This window comes from Gopherus evgoodei, chromosome 4 (genome assembly GCF_007399415.2).
Source record: "Gopherus evgoodei ecotype Sinaloan lineage chromosome 4, rGopEvg1_v1.p, whole genome shotgun sequence".
Taxonomy (NCBI): domain Eukaryota; kingdom Metazoa; phylum Chordata; order Testudines; family Testudinidae; genus Gopherus; species Gopherus evgoodei.
In genome coordinates, this window is record NC_044325.1 from 100,250,830 (window position 1) to 100,272,979 (window position 22,150).

General features: G+C 39.2%; 1 protein-coding gene across 2 annotated transcripts in view; it reads right to left on the bottom strand.

Moving 5' to 3' along the window:
• Positions 1-5,895: 5,895 nt before the first annotated feature.
• The window catches only part of PARVA (parvin alpha), a 101,452-nt gene continuing 85,197 nt past the window's right edge, over positions 5,896-22,150 (bottom strand). For both annotated transcript variants that reach the window (XM_030560344.1, XM_030560345.1), the window contains exons 8-13: positions 20,830-20,849; positions 18,969-19,030; positions 17,972-18,040; positions 15,702-15,803; positions 14,771-14,843; positions 5,896-9,227 (exon numbers count right to left, since the gene is read on the bottom strand). In XM_030560344.1, coding sequence (XP_030416204.1) covers positions 9,151-9,227; positions 14,771-14,843; positions 15,702-15,803; positions 17,972-18,040; positions 18,969-19,030; positions 20,830-20,849 — 403 coding nt within the window. In that variant the 3' untranslated portion in view covers positions 5,896-9,150. The remainder of the gene's footprint in view (positions 9,228-14,770; positions 14,844-15,701; positions 15,804-17,971; positions 18,041-18,968; positions 19,031-20,829; positions 20,850-22,150) is intronic.

A 22,150-nucleotide genomic window follows, 5' to 3' on the forward strand; every position in this document is an offset into this window, starting at 1 on the left:
GGTCTTTCTGAGAATCAGTTTTTGTAATGTGATCTCATAAAAATTTATTGTAGGCTATAACTGATATACTATATTTCACTTGTGAAGAGCATTGGTGTGGAGGCAAAGTAAATTAAAACCAGAATGGTAATATTGTAGACTCTGATTTACAATAATGTATATGCAAATAAGGGGTTAATTTGTCCTGATAATGAACTAAAGCTATTATTGTGGAGGAAAAAATGAAGCTAGACATTATGACACTCTCTGAACTGAGCACTTGCTCCTGACACAGTAGATTGCTATTATGTAATTAAGAGTCCACAGCTGCTTTAATTTTGTCCTTTCTCTGTCCTCAAGTGCCATTTAAAACACCAGTTCAGAAGTATCTGGAGGTTTAGAAGGCTTGAGACACCAGAAGTTAATAACTTAATAGCTTTACTCTGCTTTTTTAAAAGATATTATTAAATTGTTTTGATCTCTTCAACATTCATGCATGTAGGTTCAGTTCCAGCATTAATCTGAATAGAACCCACCAGGGCATCATCACCAGAGCAGTGGCAGTATTAGACATCCCTCAATCTACTACAATGCACCCCAGCCTCTTTCCCATGCAAGTGTAGAACCCCACAGTGATCCCCATGTTGCTGGGGATTCCCTCTGAGCCAGCTGCATGGCAACTTCTCTACCTTCTATAGGTAGCATTGACACTTCCCCCTATCCCAAAGCAACCTGGTCGTCTTGGTGCACATCTGCATTGCTGGCTGGATGCATTGTCTCCCCAGCTCCTTATGCTGGGCAGCATAGAGTACCAATGAGAACCCCAGGGACATTCCCTCACGTCAGCAGCATTGCCAACCCTCTGCTTTTCCAAGGGGACTAGAATTTCACAGGAACCTTGGTATTTTCCTCTCTCTAGTTTCCAATTTTGCACTGATGTATCCACCACAGCACAGGGAGGTCCAGTAGATATTGCACTGGACTAGGCCTCTGGAGACCTGGATTCTCTTCCCAGATCTTCCACTGATCTCCTCCCACATCTTGTTTAAGATTATAAGCCCTTCAAGGCAGGGGCTGTCTCTATATTTGTGGAGTGGCTAACACAATGGGGCCTCTAGACACCACCATAAAACAAATATTAATAAGCACACACCAAACAAACAGCTCACCATTCAACCACACAGAGTTAATCGTATCTGCCTAAAACTTAATATTAAAGTTGAAGGTGTGCCAACATTCTGTTACTATGCAGATGATCTGCTCTCTTGATCACTAAATCCCAGATCCTAAATAGGACTCAGGCACCTAAGTGTCTTTGAGAATCTGGATCAAAGAGCCTCACACACAGAAAGCATCCTTTGCCCTGTTTCTTCAGCCAGCATGCAGCCAAAACGCCTAATGACTTCAAATCACTTTCCCTGAATGACTTCAGGGTTGGGTAAAAATAATACAGATGGTATGTATCCCTGTGAGCTAATTTATGAAATAACTATTGAGGACACTTTGAAGGAAGCAGGTCTTAAAGGTAACCAAAGTTCCCAGTAAGTATGGTGCTGTGGTGGCCACATTAGGACCTTAAATCCTATATATAAGGTGAAAATCTACATACCACATCTCTTGCTAAACATACATATTTCTGTGTAACATGAGATTTTACTTACACAGGGTTCAATCCTGCAAATAAATCAAAGGGACTACTCAAGTGTTTAAAGTGAAGCATGTGCTTACATGCTTTTCTGCATTGGGGTGAGAATGCTCAGCACCTTGAAAGATTGAGCCCATACACAAAATTATCTGCTCTTCTCTTGTACCAGAGGAATTATGTCTGTATCTGATGGAAAAAAACGGGGGTTGTTTTTAGAAAAAATATTGCATGAACATCTTAGTCGCAGGGTTTTTTCCTTATGTAATTTAATAGAATAATATGTTCACCTAATATAATACCTATAAATCTGGCACAGATCCAATTGACTAATAATTCAGCAAAATGACTATAATTGGTGCAGTTAGTTATTCTAAGCATCAGAAGTTCTGAGCAGTGAATTGTGTTTATTAGTGACAGCTGAAAACTTCTGAGTCTCAAAATATAATAAAATTGTATATTTAAAAAAAATAATTACGGTAGCACACAATAGCATAGTATTAATTTTCACCAAATTTGAATGGTGCAAGTATCAAAGAAAGAAAACATCAGGTATTCAGTGTGAAATCAGTTGAATCAGGTAAAAAATAGACTGAATATCAGGACAACATTTCTAACCTGAGGTCTGTTAGAATGTGGCATAGTCTCATAAGGGAGGTAGCACAAGCCCATTGTTGGATTCCTTTAAATTTGGTTTGGAGGGACAAATCCTGCACTGACTGGTGGACGGAATAAGTGACTTTATAAGAATTTCCCACCACCAGTATCTTTGCAAAGACTTTAGGAAAAGGCCATACAGATTTTCACCCTTGTGGCTAAAGCCACAATCGTGCAGTCCTTTCGCAAACACTTCTAAGTCATGCAATTCAGATACAGTTTAATTGCTTGACTGTGGTATAGATGTGTTAGCATTAAAATGACCTACTTTATTGAGAAAGCAATTTAACGTAACAGCATGCAAACGATAAACAATGCTGCATTAAAACTACTGTGTATATACAAGTATCACAACAAAGTTTCATTACAAAAATTAGGTCCCCAAAGCTTTCTTAACAATGCTGAAGAAGAGCTCTGTGTAATCTCAAAAGCTTGTCTCACCACCAGAAGTTGTTCCAATAAAAGATATTACCTCACTCACCTTGTCTCACTAATATCCTGGGACCAATCCAGCTATAACAACAATGCATTCACCAACTACAGTTACTTTATGTACTTGAAAGGTTTAATTCCAATAGTTTACATACATTGCTGACACACTATTGAATAACACAACTGAAATATTTCACAGACTATGATATAGTACTTTACTGTGAAAGTGTCTAATATGCCAACAATAATCAGGAGAGGCAGGGTGTGCTTTGCCTACACTATTCTGAGTCAGGTACAGCCTTTTCTGTACCCGCTGCTGCGAATAGGCTCAAGCATATGTTTACATGTTTGTTTTATCAACCCACTTTCAGCTGTCACCAACCTTCACAGATAATAATAATAAAGGCCAAGCACACCCACAAGGAGATAATTCGGAGTGGGGAAAATGCACACAGAGGGCTTGGAGTTCTAGGAATATACAACCACGTAACCTTGCTACTTTTTGTTACATAAATCATCTTTAGCACAGACAGTAACATGCAATTCTGATTTTCAGGTGTGATTTTTATTGTGTATCTTAACAGATCTTTCAGAAAAAGCACAAGAAATATTGGTAATGTAGTGTCTCTCTTATTTACAGAGTACAAAAAATACATGTGTATAAAAGCCATTAAATCTGCGGTTGAAGGAATGTGGGTTAATTTATATAAACCAACACAATTAGATATATGTTTTATGAAGCAAGAATTGCAACTCTTTTTTTGTGTGTTGCACATTTAATTATTGTGATCTTGAATTTTATAACCAAACAATGAAATGGGACTAATAATATCGGAAAGCATAGAATTATTAAAACTATTAGACTGCAGACAAGTAGAATATGACTAAGTTGTTTTTAGCTAATAGATTCAGGGCAAAAAAGCACAGATTTAGACTCAGATACAAAGAATTTAGCCCTCACAAATGTTAAATGATCAGAGGACTTTAGAAAGTAGAACATTTGTGATTCTGATTTATTTATTATCTTGGCTCCAATATCTACTTACAATAGACTATTTTGTATATAAACACATTTTTTAAAAATCGTATTCTAACCTAATTTTCACTTTACTTGAAACATTTAATCTGTGATTGCATTAACTTTAGAAAAATGCAACAATAGTTCTCATGATAAAATGATAAAAGACCACTAGGTAATGCTGTAGAGAAGGCTACAAGTATTATTCAAGGGACTATTCTACTCTGGGATGTTCAGCACATTCAGAGGCTTTGAGTGATTATTAGGGGAGATCAAGGGAATAACAAAAATAAACAAATAAAAAGGTCTAAAGCTAATATGTACTATATCTAATATTCATACATATTTCTGCATAATGAAATAAAACCCATCACATTTTAACGCCATTCAGTTTAACAACATTTGTGGCTTGGAGTAGTATCTGCTAAGTGAATCTGAAATATGAATTTAAAAACATGTCCCTGCAAAATCAATGGACAATGCAAAGGTCAGTCACACTGATCAAGCATCATTTGTCTTAACTAATACAGCTTGTCTGAACATAAAAAATACCCAAACCCTATCTTGAGACCCTGCTGTAAAACAGAAGGGACCAATGCTCTGCTGGTACAACTCCAATGACTTCAGTGGAGATACACCAACAGAGAATTTGTTCCAAAGAGTAAACATAAGATTTTACTTAGAATGTTAGTTGCTGGTCCACAGAAGTTCCATGAGCTTTCCTGAGCTCTGAAGATATACAGGCTGCTGCTCCCTCTTTTGAGAGAGAAGTACCTAGCAACTAAGCAATGCTGAGGATTAGGCATTCTGTGAGCACCCCTTTTCATGGACAGTCCATTTGCACTATATAGCAACCCAGCTCTATGGACATGATATTGGAGAAACAGGCGAACTCACTCAGCCCTGACATCTTTTCACAGGCTCATTCTTCCCTGGCTGACTGAATGTCAGTCAGATGGAAAAAAAATTTGGAGGAGCCATAGCCTTAAGATCTTAGAACCTCAGTGGGTGACAACTCCATTTTGGAGGTCTCTTCTGAGAAGTAGAGACTACTTAGCCTAGACACTTGCCCTTCCTCATTGTCAGACAAACAGTAACTGGGGAGGGGAGGATCCACCAGTACTCTGCTTATTGCAGAGGTCTCCCTCCTACAAACAACCCGATGGTCATTATGGGGATGGGGAAGACCCACAAAGCACTGCTGCATGGCTGTGATGAATTAAGAATTGGTAAGCAGAGCACTTCTTGCTCTCCTGGCATTTGTTAACACCCATGGTAAAGATTTTTCTTTGTCTTTCTCTTTCTTTCTTTTCTTTTTTTTGATCCCTCAAGGCACATCAATATTCTCTCAACCTTCTGATGTCCTAGAAACCTGTGGATCTTCATGGCACAGAATGCCAGAGATTATTTTGCTGGATTGGGCCCACTGAATTTCAATGCAATCTTAAAACACTGTCCTTTAAAATTGCTAAGATTGATGTGGAAATATTTAATCATTTACAAGAATTATAAATAAAGCCATAATTGACCTAAAATTTAAATCACCTCTAAGCCAATGGGACAAATTCAAGTTCAGTTACACTGCTGTAAATCAGGAGTAACTGCCCTGTAATTCAGAGCAAAATTTGACCCAATTAGCTTCACATAAGGAAGGTGCAGGCCAAATATTATTTGATAAAGAGAAAACTGACTACAGTAATATTCTATTTTCTATATTAAAAGCAATAAATATTAGATATCTATAGATTAGATTTCATATTCATTTTATAGGCTATTTAAATCTATATAATCTGAAATATAAGCAGTAATCCACTGGCCTGTAATATGTGTGTGTATATATGTGTGTGTGTGTAAACTATTATACTGTTCTAGATTTATAATACTTGTGTTTTCATATAGTTATATAAGATTTTAGTTTACAAAAATTCTTGCTGTAAAATGGATGTTCATATAAAAGTTTAAATTTTGTTTTGAAAAACAATGAGATTTTATAGTCTTAAGTGTCCAACAATTACTGTACTGTAAATATTTCACAATTCTGACCATTGATTTGTTTTAGATGAAATTTACTGACACAAAAAATTTGCCAATTCATAGAATCACAGAATCATAGAATATCAGGGTTGGAAGGGACCTCAGGAGGTCATCTAGTCCAACCCCCTGCTGAAAGCAGGACCAATCCCCAGACAGATTTTTGTCCCAAATCTCTAAATGACCCCCTCAAGAATTGAACTCACAACCCTACTTCATTGCAGAGCAACCTATAATAAGAATTAGGACGAATGCACAGATGCAGGAGACAATTAGATTTGCTGTCCGTAATCTTTCTTCTATGCACAGAGAGCTACCTGTCTTCCCTAAAAAAACACTCTCCTGAAAACAAAGGCAGTTAAAAATATATGCTTTGCTCATATAATATGTTCAGTGCGTGTGAGAGTGCCATGTCTTTCCAGCTGAATAAAATCTGTAAAAAAAATATAGAACTGAGCTGTGGCATTCTAGCAGTTACTAGCATATAGACTTGTAGATGGACAAAATAAATGCCAAATAACCAAAGGAGGGAAATCTGAAACTTCCTGGCAAAGTATTAAAACATACTGTAACTATGGGTATGTACAGGAGAACACTTCTGGCTCATGACTGGCTTTCAAAAAAACCCACCGCAGGATGAGTTCCTATTGTTTATCTCCTCAAAAGGTCAATAATACTGAGAACAAGAAGGACATTAACTAATCAGATGACATATACAAATTAGAGCATTCGGACTGGGAGCAAAAAGTCCAGTTATTTATCTCTTTAAAAAAAGAAAATATGTTTTCTTTTCTAAACCTCTAACTTCATAAGCCCTTTAGAAACTCCGTTTAAAAGGAAAAGCTGCCATGCATTTGAAAACCATTACTAAAATGTAGGGATATCCAGATAGTCTTTGGTCATTCAGAAAGTAAGTAACAATACAAATATTGAATACCTGGTTCAGTGAACATCCTGGTTTATTGTTCCTTGAATTAAATATTGACGTTATCTTTGCCTCAGTCAATATTACCTCTCAGAGTAATGAATCTTAATAAGCACCTCAACCGAAGTTAATATCAGCTTATTATTTAACATCACTTAGTATCCATGGAAGAACATCATTGCTTGATTTAACACTAATGACTGCACTGAAAAAGAAATAAGCAAAAACTGCAAAATAAAATATTTAGCGCTTCAGATAATGAGTAACATAAATCTGTTATGAATAATTCTTACCAGCATTGCATTTCTTCAGATAAACTGATTCAAGAGACCATAGGCATGGTTCTCCTTTCACCTATACTAATTTTACACTGGTGTAATTCATAGAGTTTGAGGCCAGAAGGGACCACTATGGCTATCTAGTCTGACCTGCAGCTTAACACGGGCCAAAAATTTTACCCAGTAATTCCAGCCCTAAAAGATTTTTTTTTCTTATCAACTATTTAAGTGAACACTATTGAGCCCAATAACGTGTGGCTGAGTCGGAGCATCCCTCTTAGAAAGACATCTAAATCTTGATTTTAAAACTCTAAGCAATGATTAATTTACTACTCTCCTAGGTAACTGCTGGTTTCAATGGCACTGTCCCTGATTTAGACTCATGCAATGTGATCTACTAGCATGGACATGTATGCCTATCCAATTGAGGCCTGATAGAGGTGCGAGAGGAGAAGCAGGCCCTATGTCTCCTGTGTGTCTTACAATTGCAAATGTAAAATCATCACAGCTCATATATGTCATGATTAGAGCGGAAAAATAATTCTTATTCATCTAAAACTTCCACAGACTCTTGTATTGTAACAATCACAGCAAGTCTGAGTTAATGCCAAACAATGCATTAGAATGTGAAGGGTGGAGGACTGTTTCCAGAAAATAACAATCATACTTTTGCGTGATGTACATTGCACAACAAAACAATTCAATCATGAACTAACCAAGGAGATAGACACTGCCTCCTTTTATGTAAATAAATCTAAACTAGCAAATAGTAGGCCTGCAGCTGAATGTATAAAATAGACTATAGAGAAAAACAGGCACTATTTTATTTTCTATTAAATTTATATAATTTCTTTCTAAAGTAAAGGCAAAATATCAGTGTAAAAATAAAAGTTGTTTATCCCGTATTTTTTAGGCTACAGTATTTAAGTGCTATCCCATCTAATAGCTTTACAAATATTACAATATGACACACTACAAACTTTACTTTTCTTGATCATTCTTTACCACTTTTATTAAAATATGTATGCTCAAACGTGCTTCACTACTTTTACACTATATTACGCTTTTGGCCTAATTTTTCAAAAGTGAACAGTAATCTTGCGTGCTTCCATTTTTGGGTGCCTAACTTGAAGCACCCCAAAGAGGTCTGATTTCCAGTAAGTACTGAGCACTCACTTTCTGAAAATCAGGCTTCTTTAAGGTCTTTAGTTGGGAACCCACTTTTTTTTTAAATGTAGGTTTTAATTATTAATTCCTTGTGCCCTTCTAACATACTGCATATTTTATACCAACTATATTTTTCTAAACCGTTCATTTTAAGTAAAAATAATTCCTTTACTTCAGTTTCTACTATCCCTGGTGTTCTTGCAGGATAGATCCTATACTTATGAAGAGTCTGTACTATAAGGTTTTGACACTGTACTGAATTTTGTACTTTGCAGTGAAGGTCTTCTCATTGCACAAAATCAAGCATACAAGGTGTAAAGAGTGCTGTTCCGATTGATCGACAATGCACATTTAAATCAGAACATCACATCATTACGAGTCTGAAGGAATAAGTAGTCATATCAGTTAGTACTCAGAAAATTTACGCCTTGATTTATACAACAGCATAAAATAGTTAACCAGGTTTAGTGCTTTTTACAGATCTCTTTTTCTTAGCTCCAGTGTGAACCATCACATCCTAGTTATCCTTCCATACACATTCAGTAAGTTAGCAGGATCCCCTGATGCATCCATCTTATTATGGATAGAAGATATTGTCTTCTCTCAGATTAGAAAAATAACTGATTTTTTCAAATTAATATTTAATATACAGCTGAAGATAACCTCCTACAATTGGTTCCAAAGTCCAGTTTAATTAAAGCTATCAAGTCTATTGCTTGTTGCTCTGAGTATTTTAAAACAGACTAGAGATATATTAATCAGAGATGGAATTCCCCAGAAGGTATCTACTTATCTTCCTTCAGACTTTTTACTTCATCATTTCATTTGGTTTAATGTAGCCCTAATTTTTTAAGCATATGGTATAATAAGCGTAGCAAGAATAATCAGTTCAAAACACTTCTGAGAAATGATTCAGCTCCTTTAAAAAATACAAATGCAAAGGAATGACCGTGAAGCATATGATTGTTTGTTGTGATGGGTTGCTTTGTTAACAGACGTTCATCTGTCCCAAATAAATTCCTCACTCCACATTCCGGTATTTGGTAAACAAATTGTACAGCACTCTCAGTGTGGACTTCAAGTCACAATTTACAATATCTAGAAAAAGGAGGGAAAAAGGTAAAATCAGCTCTTTTCATGATATCCAGGAAGCCCCAGAAAAAATGCCCATCCTTCTTGCATGCAAACACATTCTTCTTTCCTCAGGCTCTTCCCCAAATACACAACCACAAACATAGGAAGCACGGGTACGGAAACTGGACAAATAGCACCCGTGATTATTTGTACCTACAAAATTGCACCCACATTTGATTATGGGTGAAAAATTGCAGGTACAAATCTGGAAGCATTTTTTTTTCTAAATTGACACGCAGGGCTTGATCCTCCAATGGGACTGTTCAGATATGGAGGAGCTGTAGGATTGGGTCCATACTGAATAAAATGTATTCTGTTAGATTTCTATTTTGCAAGGAAATTAAAGCACTTTGACATTCTTAAGGTGAGATTTTTCTAAAGCACCTTGGGAGTTCGGTGTACAAATGCCTCTGAAAGTTGTCGCGGAAGATCCCACATCCCCAATCCTTAAAAAGTTAGGAACATGATCAAGTAGATGGCCTCAAACGATATACATCTAAGCTTTAAAAAACCTCACCTTTGCGAAACAAGAGAGTTAATGAATGTCCACTCTGTTTCCAAGAGAGATTGTTAAGAAAGTCAATGTTATTGCAACAGAATATATATCAAATTAAATGACCGGAATCACTGCTCTGGTCCGTGTAAACAAGTCATCTTCAAAGCAAGCAGGCAGTCCTAGCAAAGTATGTGATTATCAAAATAATATTGCCATTCTAGTAGTTATACTGCAGTCTTTTATGTGATTCTGAATATTCCACAACAAATGTTGACGCTCTAATGGTCCAATCCAGCCAAACCCAGGCAGGGTTTTCTGAGCTTTGCGAACTGTAGAGGGCCGTGGACATTGGCTACATGGCAAGGCAGCTGCAGAAGCCATACAAAAAAAAGCTTCATTTCGAGTTCAGTAATTATGGAGCCTCCTGCGTTTCATGAAGGGACTATTCCACCTAATGGAAATGATGAATCCCTAGGCCCCTTCACTTTGTGGCCCCTTGGAAGACACAGATAGGTTCCAGGAGCTAATAGGCAAGGCTATAAAATGTAAAAAAACCCCAAAGCTGCTGGGAATCAAGGGAAGGGCATTTCTACACAGCCCAGATTGCTACAGTTATGGTCTGCCTTTCTACCTCTAAAAAGGGGAGGTTCCCCTATCAAGCCTGGATCTGGGAATCTTGGAGTCACATGACCCCCGTTATTCCCTTGTAGAGGAGTCCTACAGAACTTAATGGAAAACTTTGCACAAATATTTTCAAACCACCCCATAAAATGTCTCTGAAAATTTCATAATCTCTATGGAATTCTACAGGATTACTCCTGAGGGCACTCTGCACCAAAAATTTAAAAATTCTGCAAAACTCTGCAAGCTTTGTTTGTCAATGAATAAATGCAGAGGCTCCAGCATAGCAGTGGGGAGCACAGGACACTAGCTGCACAAAGGTGGGAGATCACCCTGCAGACCTTCCACCCCCGGGACACTGACTCAGGTGTGAGGCTACACTCTACCCTGACACAGCACAAGGTCTGGATCTGCCCCAGAAACACTCTGGGGCCCTGCCTCTCTGCGCCAGGCACACCAGGTGTGGAGTAAGCAGGCTCAACCAGGCAGGATCCAAGTGTGGAGGGGCTCAATGTGGGGGGATCCAGGTGTGGGGTGAGAGGATTCTGTGTGGGACAATCTGGGTGCAGGCAGCGCAGTGGGGGGTCTATGTGTGGGGGGATCTGGATGCACACAGGCTCATTGGGGGGGTTCCAGGTACAGGGGCAATGGGGCTCTGCAGCGGCTTCCGAGTGAAGGTGTTTGGGGCTCAGCGGAGGAGTCTGGATGCTGGGGAAGTGGAGCTTCTTGGGGTGTGGGTCTGGTTGCATCTAGTTGGGTGTCTGGATGTGGGGGTTCAGGGGGAAGCATGGGGTAGGGCATCAGGGTGAGGGTTTGAGTGAAGGACGCTCAGTGGATGATGGTCTGGGTACAGGGGTTGGGGTCTGGAGACAGGGGGTCCTGAGGCATGGGGGCTCCAGATGCAGGGATTGAGGTTCAGTGGGGTGGAGTTTGGGTATGGAGGGCTAGGGGAATTCTGGATGTACACAGTGAGGCTTGGCAGGAATGTCTGAGTATAGGAGGTCCAGATGCACGGGTGTAGGGTGGATTGGGGAGCAGCTCCTGGTACAGTGACCCCTCCCGCCACAGTTAAGGAGTGATGTGGGCAGGAAGCAGGGGAGGATGCTGAGTTTCCTGCAACTGGGGGAGGTTTCTGGAGGTGGGTCTGATGCAGCCCAAGACACTCCTTGCAGGGGAAGAGGAAGTCCTGTCCTCTCCTGCCTCCAACCCAGCCGGGTCTAGCAGCTGACCCCGGCTCAGGTTAGGAGCCACTGGCTGGGGTGTCCCTAGCCCCGTGGTGATTTGCTTCTCCACCAGCTGCTTCGGGTGCATGAAAAGATGTACCTGCTCTGCTAGATAGTGGTGCGTGAATGCTCTTGCAGCTTCTCTTTGCTCCCCTTTCAGAAAGTCATTTTTCTGCGAGGAAGCAAAGAAATCTGTGGGAGACATGATTGTGCACATGCACAGTGGTGCAGAATTCCCCCAGGAGTACAGGATGGTTAAAACAAAAACCCTCTAGATAAGTTAATCATTTCTATTCACTTTCGTAACACTGAATTCTATTAATTTTTTATAGAACTCTATTACATTTCTATAGAAACATAATTTTATCAGATTCTTCCCATAATAGCTCATTTCCATGGCTGGCCTCTAAAATGGAGTGTCATCCAGAAGGAGCTTGCATTCGACAATGCTTTAAAATTCTTCACTCAGTCATGGATGAGGAGACACAGGCTGAGAGCAAAGATTCCCATGAGTCCTAGCAGAACTGATGGAAGTCCAACCAGGATCTGGACTATGAGCCATGGAGTCTATCTTCTGCCGGAGTGTGCCCCTTAAATATGAAAGTTGATGGCCTGAAAAGCGGCAGCATTCTGGAGATCACAATTTAATTGTGTTTGTGTTCACATTTTAAATTACACCCGCAGCAAGTCTCTGCCTGCATTTGTGCTTTAACTGGACACCAACACCACCATGCAGGAACTTGCAAAATCAAGGCTTTCATTAAAGACTGATGAACAGAATTTATGAAATCACTTCTGCTGTATGCAGTTGGGGACATTTTGGAAAGAAAATCATAATGACTAGTAAAGAAAACAATGATGGCCAAAATTGGGAACCTAAAATTAGGCTCTTCAGTCCATATTCACTTCAATGCAACCTGTGCTCCTAAAATATTTAGGTGCTTTTGAAAATTCCATCCTTAGGTACCTAAATATGGACTTCAGAGTCTAACTTTAGGCTTTTCTTTCTGAAAATGTTGGCTGATGACATTTAGCATCATATCTGTAGATGTCTCTTGAATACAAAGTAGCAGTAAAAGATAAAATTAAGGAGGCCCTTTTAAGCTCTTTCATGGTATATAATTGCAAATAATATATTGCAAATAACAAAAATAAATGGTTGGCCCTGAAAAAGTTAACATCATGCAGATATGCTAATTTATTTACCATATTCACTATTTTTTTCTACATATGTTTTTCATATTCTGCAGCATTTATTCATCAGATATTTCATAGAAGCTGTGTAGGAATTTTAAGACTATTTAATATACACATTTATAGTAAGATACTTTCCAATGCTCTTTTGCTCTCTGGAAATTTTAGGCACGGGCATTGTGCCCAATGTAACAACACATAAAACAGATGCATTTTTCCATTCACATTGGGCAGGAAGTTTCATATTAAGCATTTCAATAATTGCACAAGAAATGGCATATTTTATATATATACACACACACACACACACACACACACACACACACACACACACACACACACACACACACACACACACACACACACATATACTGAAATGTCCCTATAGCTTGATTTATTACTGGAAAAATTAGCTGTACCCTAGAGCAGTAAATACCTGAAAAATTAAAATGCCATAAGAATTTTAAACCTCCACCAGGAGTGGGAGATCACAGCTACTCTCTGTTTTACTTGAAACCCTAGATTTCACTATTTCCACCATCTTACTTTGATTGGCCAAACATAAGGCCTTGTGATATGAGGCCACCATCAATTTAGCTAACGTAGGCCTACACACAATAGTTCCAGCCATCACAAGAAGTGAAAAACTAGGATCAATATTGCCAGGTTAAGGCGTAGGCCTAAAGGTCTGTGCCCGCAACCCCAGCTCCTGAGGCCTATGATTATGTTGGAATTTCAGCTTGTTTGTTTGTTTGTTTTGTAAAGTAAGGGCTTGTCTATACTGGAAATGCTACTGCAGCACAGCTGCAGCTGTTCCAATGTAGTGCTTCAGTAGAAACAGTACCTATGCCGACATGAGAGTTTCTCCCATCAGCATAGGTAATCCACCTCCCTGAGAGATGGTAGCTAGGTCAATGGAAGATTTCTTCTATCAATCTAACACTATCTACAGTGGGAGTTAGACTGGCTTAACTTTGATAGTCAGAGTTGTGGATTTCTCACACCCCTGAGCAATGTAGCTGGGTCAATCTAACTTTTTAGTGTAGACTAAGACTAAGTCTCCAGCTGTTATCATTGCAAAGAAATAGTTGAAAAGGTGACTATAGCATAGCTGGTCCAGTGATGTTAGCCTTAATCTGCAGACAACCTGCAATGATAGGTGTGAAAAGTCCGAACTGTCCCATTAATCTCTATGGGGTGTTACTTCCACACCATACTGTGCTGGAAATGCCCAGCCAACACCACCCAGAAAAGGATTGCCTGGTGTCAGCAGAGTGCAGTAAGCCAGCAAACAGATACCCCAACAGCCTGGGTATAAGTACTGGGGCAGGGCCCTGCTGCCATTCCTGCCTTTTTGAGGGTCCCTTGCTCTTCCAAGGGAAGCATGTGTGTATATAAGGAATGAGGGGTGGGAAGGGGGAGAAGGGAGCTGCCATTCCTGAGAGGATAAGAGGAAGGGAGAGGAAGTCCCTACCACCACTACTCAAACTGGGAGAAGGTTTGTCAGGAGAAGGTGAAATGGGCGGGAGCAGAATGATCCAGATGTGTGGGCAATACAATTCACAAATAATTTTTCATATTACTAATATCATCATCTCTTCAGTACAGTGTTCGTGATGGATAAGTCCTGCCTTGGCCAGAGCAGAATTATCACCCACTGTGTCCTTTGCAGAAGCGCTTTTACTGGCAAAGGCAGGAATTGTCAAGGAGGGGCTGAGGAACACATGCTGAAAGAACTATGCTGCTTCTCTGAGGATCAGCATGCACTCCTATGTAGCACTTGATGCTGATTGAAAGAGAGCTAGACACATACCCTAACCTCAGATTGCCTGAGAACTACAGACAGACTTGCCTCTCTACTTTTGTGGATTAAGAGGTTCCTTGTACCCTCATCCCACCCGCAACACCACAGCATAGGATAGAATTTCATTCTGAAACTGATAAAAAGATTAATAATAAATAAAGTAGGATACCTTCTGGCCTCGGTTTTGGTTTTTCCAACCCTCCATCTTGCATTAGCTCAAATGAAAAGGACACATTAATGACCTGGTAATATAATGAACATATTCATTATTGTACATTATTTCCTGCCCAATGTACGTGGTCAGCATAGGCTGCATTTAAGGCTACAGAGCCAAATCCTCAGCTGGTGTAAGTTGTCATGGCTCCATACATCAGAGGATCTAGCCCATAGAAACCAGGGAACTAATCATTATTCCAAGTATTTTCTGGTCAGAAATCAAAATATTTGCAAATGGGATTGTCCTGATCTGAATAGGATTTGGGCTCAACTGTCCACTGAGAGACAAGATAATTTTTAAGTAATTTACCAAGCTAACAAAAATAAAATAGTAAACATTGAACACTATATAGTCCAGGTACTGTCCTTGATTCAAATATACAGCTGAATTGCCTTGGATGACAATAGAGATTGTGTATGAAGACTAAGGGCAGTGTTTGGTCTTAAAATTGTATATTGTTCACATAAGGGACTCTGCCTTCATATTTTTAAACTATGTGAAATCTTGCAAATGTCCAGTTTTTGTTGTTCATAATTCGATTCCGCCAGCACTCAGGCACTGACATCCTATTTAAGTCAATGGCAATACTGAGTATTGCTCAATGGCAGCATTGCAGTGGCTGCCAACAAACAGTTAATATTTCCTAGAAACCAGACAGTCAACACAATTTCCTCCTCTACTCAGATGAGGCAATAACCATAGTATCTCAAAGACTACTGTGTAGTAAATGCTGGCAAATGCTGAATTTGTAATGGTGACCAGTGTAGTTCCTTTTTTTTTAACCTCGGTAGAGTACATCAGTCTTACGTAAAAAGGTTTGTATGGTATATTACAGAAAGTGTTTTTCTTTATATAAAAATATAAAATCCAACAACAGAATTACCTTTTGTTCAAAACTATCAGGAGTCAAGAAAAAGCTGTGCAGAGGCACAAAATAGCCCTCCAGGAGACCCATTAGCAGCACTAGGTACACACCATCTGCAAACTGTAAGAGACCATGATATGTCTGAGTATATATTCTAAAACTGTATAATTATTTTGCCTGATAAGCAAGATACCCTTTGCCTAATACAGCATGCTGGTGACACTACTAACCTAAACATTTTTAACTGCATCAAAAGATTTAATCTATGTGACTTTTAATGCTTATATCAGGTATTATGCCTTCATGGCTAAATTGATCTGAGACTAACATAAACAAGTGGGCATATAAAAACCCTTGAAAGAGGTTGTGGCCAGCAGAGACCTACAGTTATGGGTGTCTTGTCATTGAAGACTGAGTAGATTTGGTAACTGGGAAGTGGATTCATCACTGGAGAAACAGGGGGTTGTGAGCCCCCTTCTGTAGTATGGGAGCCTTGGGATGGCTGGTCTATGGAACACACTTTCAATTCAGATTCTGCTGGCCCTGTGGCAGAGGCACAGCCATCTCTTCCGAACTGTTTGTGACATGGCACATAGCCTCAGAGCAGAAGAAAGTAGACATGAATATGTCATCTAATGATTGCACAAGAAATCTCAATATATTGGAAAAAGAGGAGGGGAATAAAGAAACAAAAGGGTTGTCCAAAGTTCAGCAAAGTCCATATTAACCTATTTTTCAGTGTACACAGTTATAGGTAGATGGCATCCATCTAACTGCTATGGTGCATCCTTATTTCATTATGAACTATAACTTCACACATTATGCACATGGTTTTTGTACATGTTACTTTTAAATGTTAAAACACGTTTCTCAAAAATTTCAGAACAAGATCACTTTCCTCATAAAGAACAATAAGCATGTCAAGCTTTTTAAAAACATGGTTTTGAGTTCCTTGAGATGACACAAATTCTGTATTTTTAAAAAAAGAAATGTATTCTTTTCACACTTGTGTAACACAAAAGCAGATTAATGGATTTTTTCTGAACCTGGGCTGAGACCAGGCATGAGCAAATTTTTGCCCAAAGGCAACATTTCAGAGAAAGTCATGACTGACTGTGAAGACAGGTTTAGAATTGAATGGCCATCTCAATCTTATCTATACATCACGACTATCAATGCTAGAACATAGCCTCACTTAATCAAATTCTGTTTATCCAATTCCCCAGGTTATCTGAAGCAGCTCAGTGTCTCCCTGAAGCTGCTCATCAAATCTCTGCTGTCGGAAATAAAATCAACCCTTCAGCTTAGTGAAATCCAGTTTCAATGAACTTTTTTAGGGGTCTCTAGGGACATTTGATTAATGAGGGTTCTTCATTAAGAAAACAATGGAATAAACAAATACACTTAGAAACAAAGCCATATTTCTGAAAGCCCTTATATGTCTCCTCCCATCTAGTTCTTAATGTCACCTGTGCAAAATCCATACCTATTAGAGACTTGTAGTCAGTTATACGAGGGATTCTGAAACTTTTTCGTAAAAAGAATCATGTCTTAAAGGAAAAAATGCCCTATGGACATCTCCCCTCTCCCTGGTGATCATGCAGATCACCTTCTTTCCTATCTCATCATGCAACTTCCATTGGCACCTGCAGCAATTGTTTATATAGAAAAAGAATACTAGGGAAGTATTTAATGTATTTTTAGCCTCTTTCCATGCATTCTAGTGACTGGAAACAAGGAGGAGGACCAGCACCATGTCACACTGTGGAGCTCTCAGGCTTAGAACCCAGTGATGTAACTGCTTGTACACTCAGTAACTTTACGTGTGTAAGCAGTCTCTGTGAGAAGTGTCACAGCAGTCCCATGAGGTTGTTCATTTGAGTAAAGTAAAGGTAGCTGGAATGCAATTGCCCAAGTTGGAATTTGATCAGAATACCAGGGCCAAGATTCTTAACTGCAAAAACTGCTATGGCATCTCTAATGACCCTCCTTATATAGTGTACAGCTAATATTAATTAATATTAATAGTAAAGGAAGCACAAATCTTTTGAGGGAATGTGCTCCAGAAATTCAGTTACTACTAGAATAGCTCATTGTCTTTGCAGTATAGTTTTTATCTTCACATGAAAGACCTATATAAAATTAAGCAATCCAGAGGGGTTCCTGGGTGAAATAATTTATTTGAAGATGGCTTAATAAGAATCTGGTGAAACTTTTGAACAAGTTATGATATGTGTATAATATGGTGCAATTGTCCTCCCCCACCAACCATGGCTATGAATTCTTACCTGGGTTTCCAGTTCTGTAACCTCCAAATTCAATTTATTCAGATGCTTATTCACAAAAGTGATGAGGGTCTGAAAAATAAGAACATGTTGATCAAGGCGCACTTTTTAGAGCAACAGTTTCAACTTTTCCCATAAGTTAGACTTGCACATGCACAGTGTTTAGAGTTGATTTCTAAATGCTTTAAAGTTACAAACAGAAACCTGCAATTTTTCAAGTATTTTACTCCTAGATTGTTTGGTTTTCTGAGAGAGGAATAGAACTGACATGAACACTAATCAGACAATTAAAACACATTGTTATAATGTGATTCTTTCTCAGAAAGCTTAAAAAAAAAGATTTGTAGGAGTCTAGAGAGTTGTGTTATTAGACTAGGCTTCAATTTGATAGCAGCTGAAATACATGAGGGCAGATAATCCGCTGATGTAAACTGGCATTTCTCAATTGGCTTCAGCGGAGCTAAGGATCGATCTGTTGAGTTGTCTTTTACATTACATACAGGGTACATTTATGCTGCAGTTAAAAACTCCTGTCTGAATCATGCCAGCTAACTTGGGCTTGCAGGGCTCAGGGCAAGGGGCTGTTTAATTGCAGTGAAGACATTCAGGGGCGGCCCGGAGCCCAGGATGTAGGACTCTGCAAGGTAGGAGGGTCCCAGGGCTCGGGCTGCAGCCCAAAACCAAAAGGCCAAACAACAATTAAACAGTCCCTTAGCCATGAGCTCAAGTCAGCTGGCACTGGCTGGTTGTGGGTGTCTTACTGCAGTGTAGACATATCCACAGTTACATGACAAAGTTCTTTACAATGGAGACTTCTATATATCTCTCCTGTTCTGTCTTCTGAAGCAAAATTAATGTTGATGAAAGCAATAAATGTAACACTCAAAATTTGTAATCACAGGATTATGACTTTCATTTTCAGTGTAAAGTTTAAGTTTTATTACATTAAATATGTTAATGTGCTACTTAATTGTATTTCAGAAATAAAACACTTTCCAACCTTTTTTACAACATTGAGCTTGTCTGGAGCATGGTCAAATAAAGTGTCAAATGCATCCCGTTCTGAAAAAATAGTCAAATCTGTTAACATAGCAAGCAACAGCTATCCAAGTGCATAATAAACACTATTTAAAGAGCATGAATGATGAGAACAGCAGCAGCAGCAGAATCTTTTAATGTAGTTTCTTTTTAGTGCAGTTACTGTATATTTGGATTGTTCGTCTCTTTCTATAATCTGCTAGAAACTTTTACTGTCTTTTGCCAATAACACAGATTTTTGCTGGGATTTGGGCTGCTTAATGAAGTGATCTGAACAATGAACTGTAACTTTCTCCCTGAGAATGAACAACGATCAATATCTACCTGTATAAAAAGCTAGATAACTAGGCACAGGTAGATAGTGAACCAAATGAATTCATGAACAATGTGAACTTGCCCCTTCAGTCACTGAGAGAGTAACATTTGTAACACAGTGCCTGGGATGCCTGCATTTCATCGTAATCTTGGTTCGTTACCACATTACAACAAGTCCTCATGTCCCAGTTGTAATATGATGCTTGGTACAGATGATTTTGTGCCACAGTGAAATGTGTCCTGTGACATTTTAATGTCCTAGGTTGCAGGACAACCCCACTGAAATTAGAGCAATCTCTTAAAGACCAGGACAGATTTCCAACCTACCAGAGGTGGGAGGACTAAGGCAACAGTGCACTCACCTTCTGAAAAGAAAGAGACCTTGAATCATCCCCAAGTTACTCCATTTTGGCTAGTAATTGGAGTGGCACAAAATGACTCCACAGAGAGCTGCTTTTGCCCTTCCTAAACAGAAAGAGCTAGAATGATAACTTTACTCAGTCCCATTGAATTCCATGGTGATTTCACATGGAGTAAGGTTCTACTCAACATGAGTAAGAGTATCACAGTCTGACCCAAAAAGCATCTCCATGATCAGCATTTTTTAACTCAGCTGTGAATAAATTATGTAAACCAGATTAACGTTGTTCAGGATTTTAGTCTCAGTGACATTAAAGGTGCAATCTCAGGATAAAATCATAACAACTTTTTCAATTAAAAGAGACTAAGCTTCTTCATTTCAAGCTAAGAGGAGCATAGCATCAAATTCTCTAAAAGGAATGGCAGTTGTATTATGGAACATCATCTTTCATTCAAGTTGGGTACCTCTAATCATTAATGTTTTTATATTGAAGTTCTACGGTGAAATCACCAATCACCTGTAAAATAGCATTTGCTGAATAGCATATGAAATAATTTGTTTTAAAAATGGCTATTCTGACATCAAAGTTTCTCTTATTTGTTAACTGCCATCCCAGTCTACAACAAATTTATTTATATACACCTCTACCCAATACAATGCGATCTGATATAACACGAATTCGGATGTAAAGTAGTAAAGCAGCACTCCGGGAAGGCGAGGCTGCACACTCCGGCGGATCAAAGCAAGTTCGATATAATGCGGTAAGATTTTTTGGCTCCTGAGGACAGCGTTAGATCAAGGTAGAGCTGTATTTACCAAGGTAGAGGTGTATTTACCCAGGGAGGAGGGATAGCTCAGTGGTTTGAGCATTGGCCTGCTAAACCCAGGGTTGTGAGTTCAATCCTTGAGCAGGCTACTTAGGGATCTGGGGCAAAAATTGGTTCTGCTAGTGAAGGCAGGGGACTGGACTCAATGACCTTTCAAGGTCCCTTCCAGTTCTAGGAGATTGGTATATCTCCTATTATTATAAGGCAGCAGCAAATCCTTGCCTGACTTATGGTTTGAATGAACAGATCAGCTGCAGGAGAATTAATTAATGTACACTTTGGTAGCCTCAAGAAAATGATAATAATCAAATGAAACTTACCATATCTTCCTGATAACGCCCTATAGTAAAAAGCAAAACAAAATTATGTATCTTATTTACATTACTTCATGCTTTTCTTTAAGATGGACAAGAAAACTGCATACATGGCCAGATCCTTAGCTCTGTGGAAACCGGACTAGGTTAATAGAGTTCAATGAAGCGCCATCAACCACTTGAGACTCTGGCTCATAGCATCTTGAATCAAGTAACATAGTCTTGTTGACTTCAATAAAGGTTCATGGCGATACCAAATCAGGGATGGCTCTAGCTTTTTTGGCGCCCCAAGCATGGCAGGCAGGCTGCCTATGGTGGCATGCCTGCGGGAGGTCCCCGTTCTCGCGGATTTGACGGCGCATCTGTGGGAGGTCCGCTGGTCCTGCGGATTCGGCATACCTGCCGCCAAATTGCTGCCAAATCCGCGGGACCGGCGGACCTCCGGGAGGCGCGCCGCTGAAGGCAGCCTGACTGCTGCCCTCGCAGGGACTGGCAAGGCGCCCCCCGTGGCTTGCCGGAGCACTGGTGCCTGGAACCACCACTGTACCAAATAGCACACTTACTACTGCTGAGCCAAATCAACATGCCTTCTCTTGTGAAGAAGGTTTTTGCTATGTTTACTTCATGAACTCTTTTCCCTTTGCCCCAAATATCCAGTAGTCACGGCCACTACAATAAAGTGCTAGCCAAAACAACAATGCCTGGACTAGGTTCTTAAGGACTGCAGAGTTTTGTTTAATTTGATCCTTCATATAAATATCACACTTGTAATAAACCCATAATAATGAGGATTAATAATGAGTCATTAGCCTGAACACTCCTCACTCTGTTAGAAAGTAGGATTTTCTGCTGTTGCTTCTTGCTGGATTTGAATAATGTTTCCACTATACATTGCACTGTGAGATCGCATGTAAGTGTTTTACCACAGTCACGTATGCTTCTTCAGAGCCTAATGGCGAATGAAATATTGGGGAACAGTTTTTTCTTTTCTGTGCTAATTTAGCACTTCATCAACTAAACTGTAAAAGGTAAAAGCATAAGACATACTCCTCTTCTTGTCTGTTTGAAAAACATATTCAGATAATTTTGAATGTATAGTATTTGAAACAGGATGCAATATAGATTTCTTCAAATGCACAAATTTCATACATATTTGCTCTACCTTTCCTTTGGTCTCAGTCTTTTGGAGATTTGCCGCTATTTTGTCTCTAGTAATTCCAACTCGGTAATGTTACATTTTGAGAGGCATGTTTGAAAGCCCTGTAAAGACTAAACTATAATCACTAGCTGAAGCATGATCCCTCCTGGAACCCCAATAATGAAATCT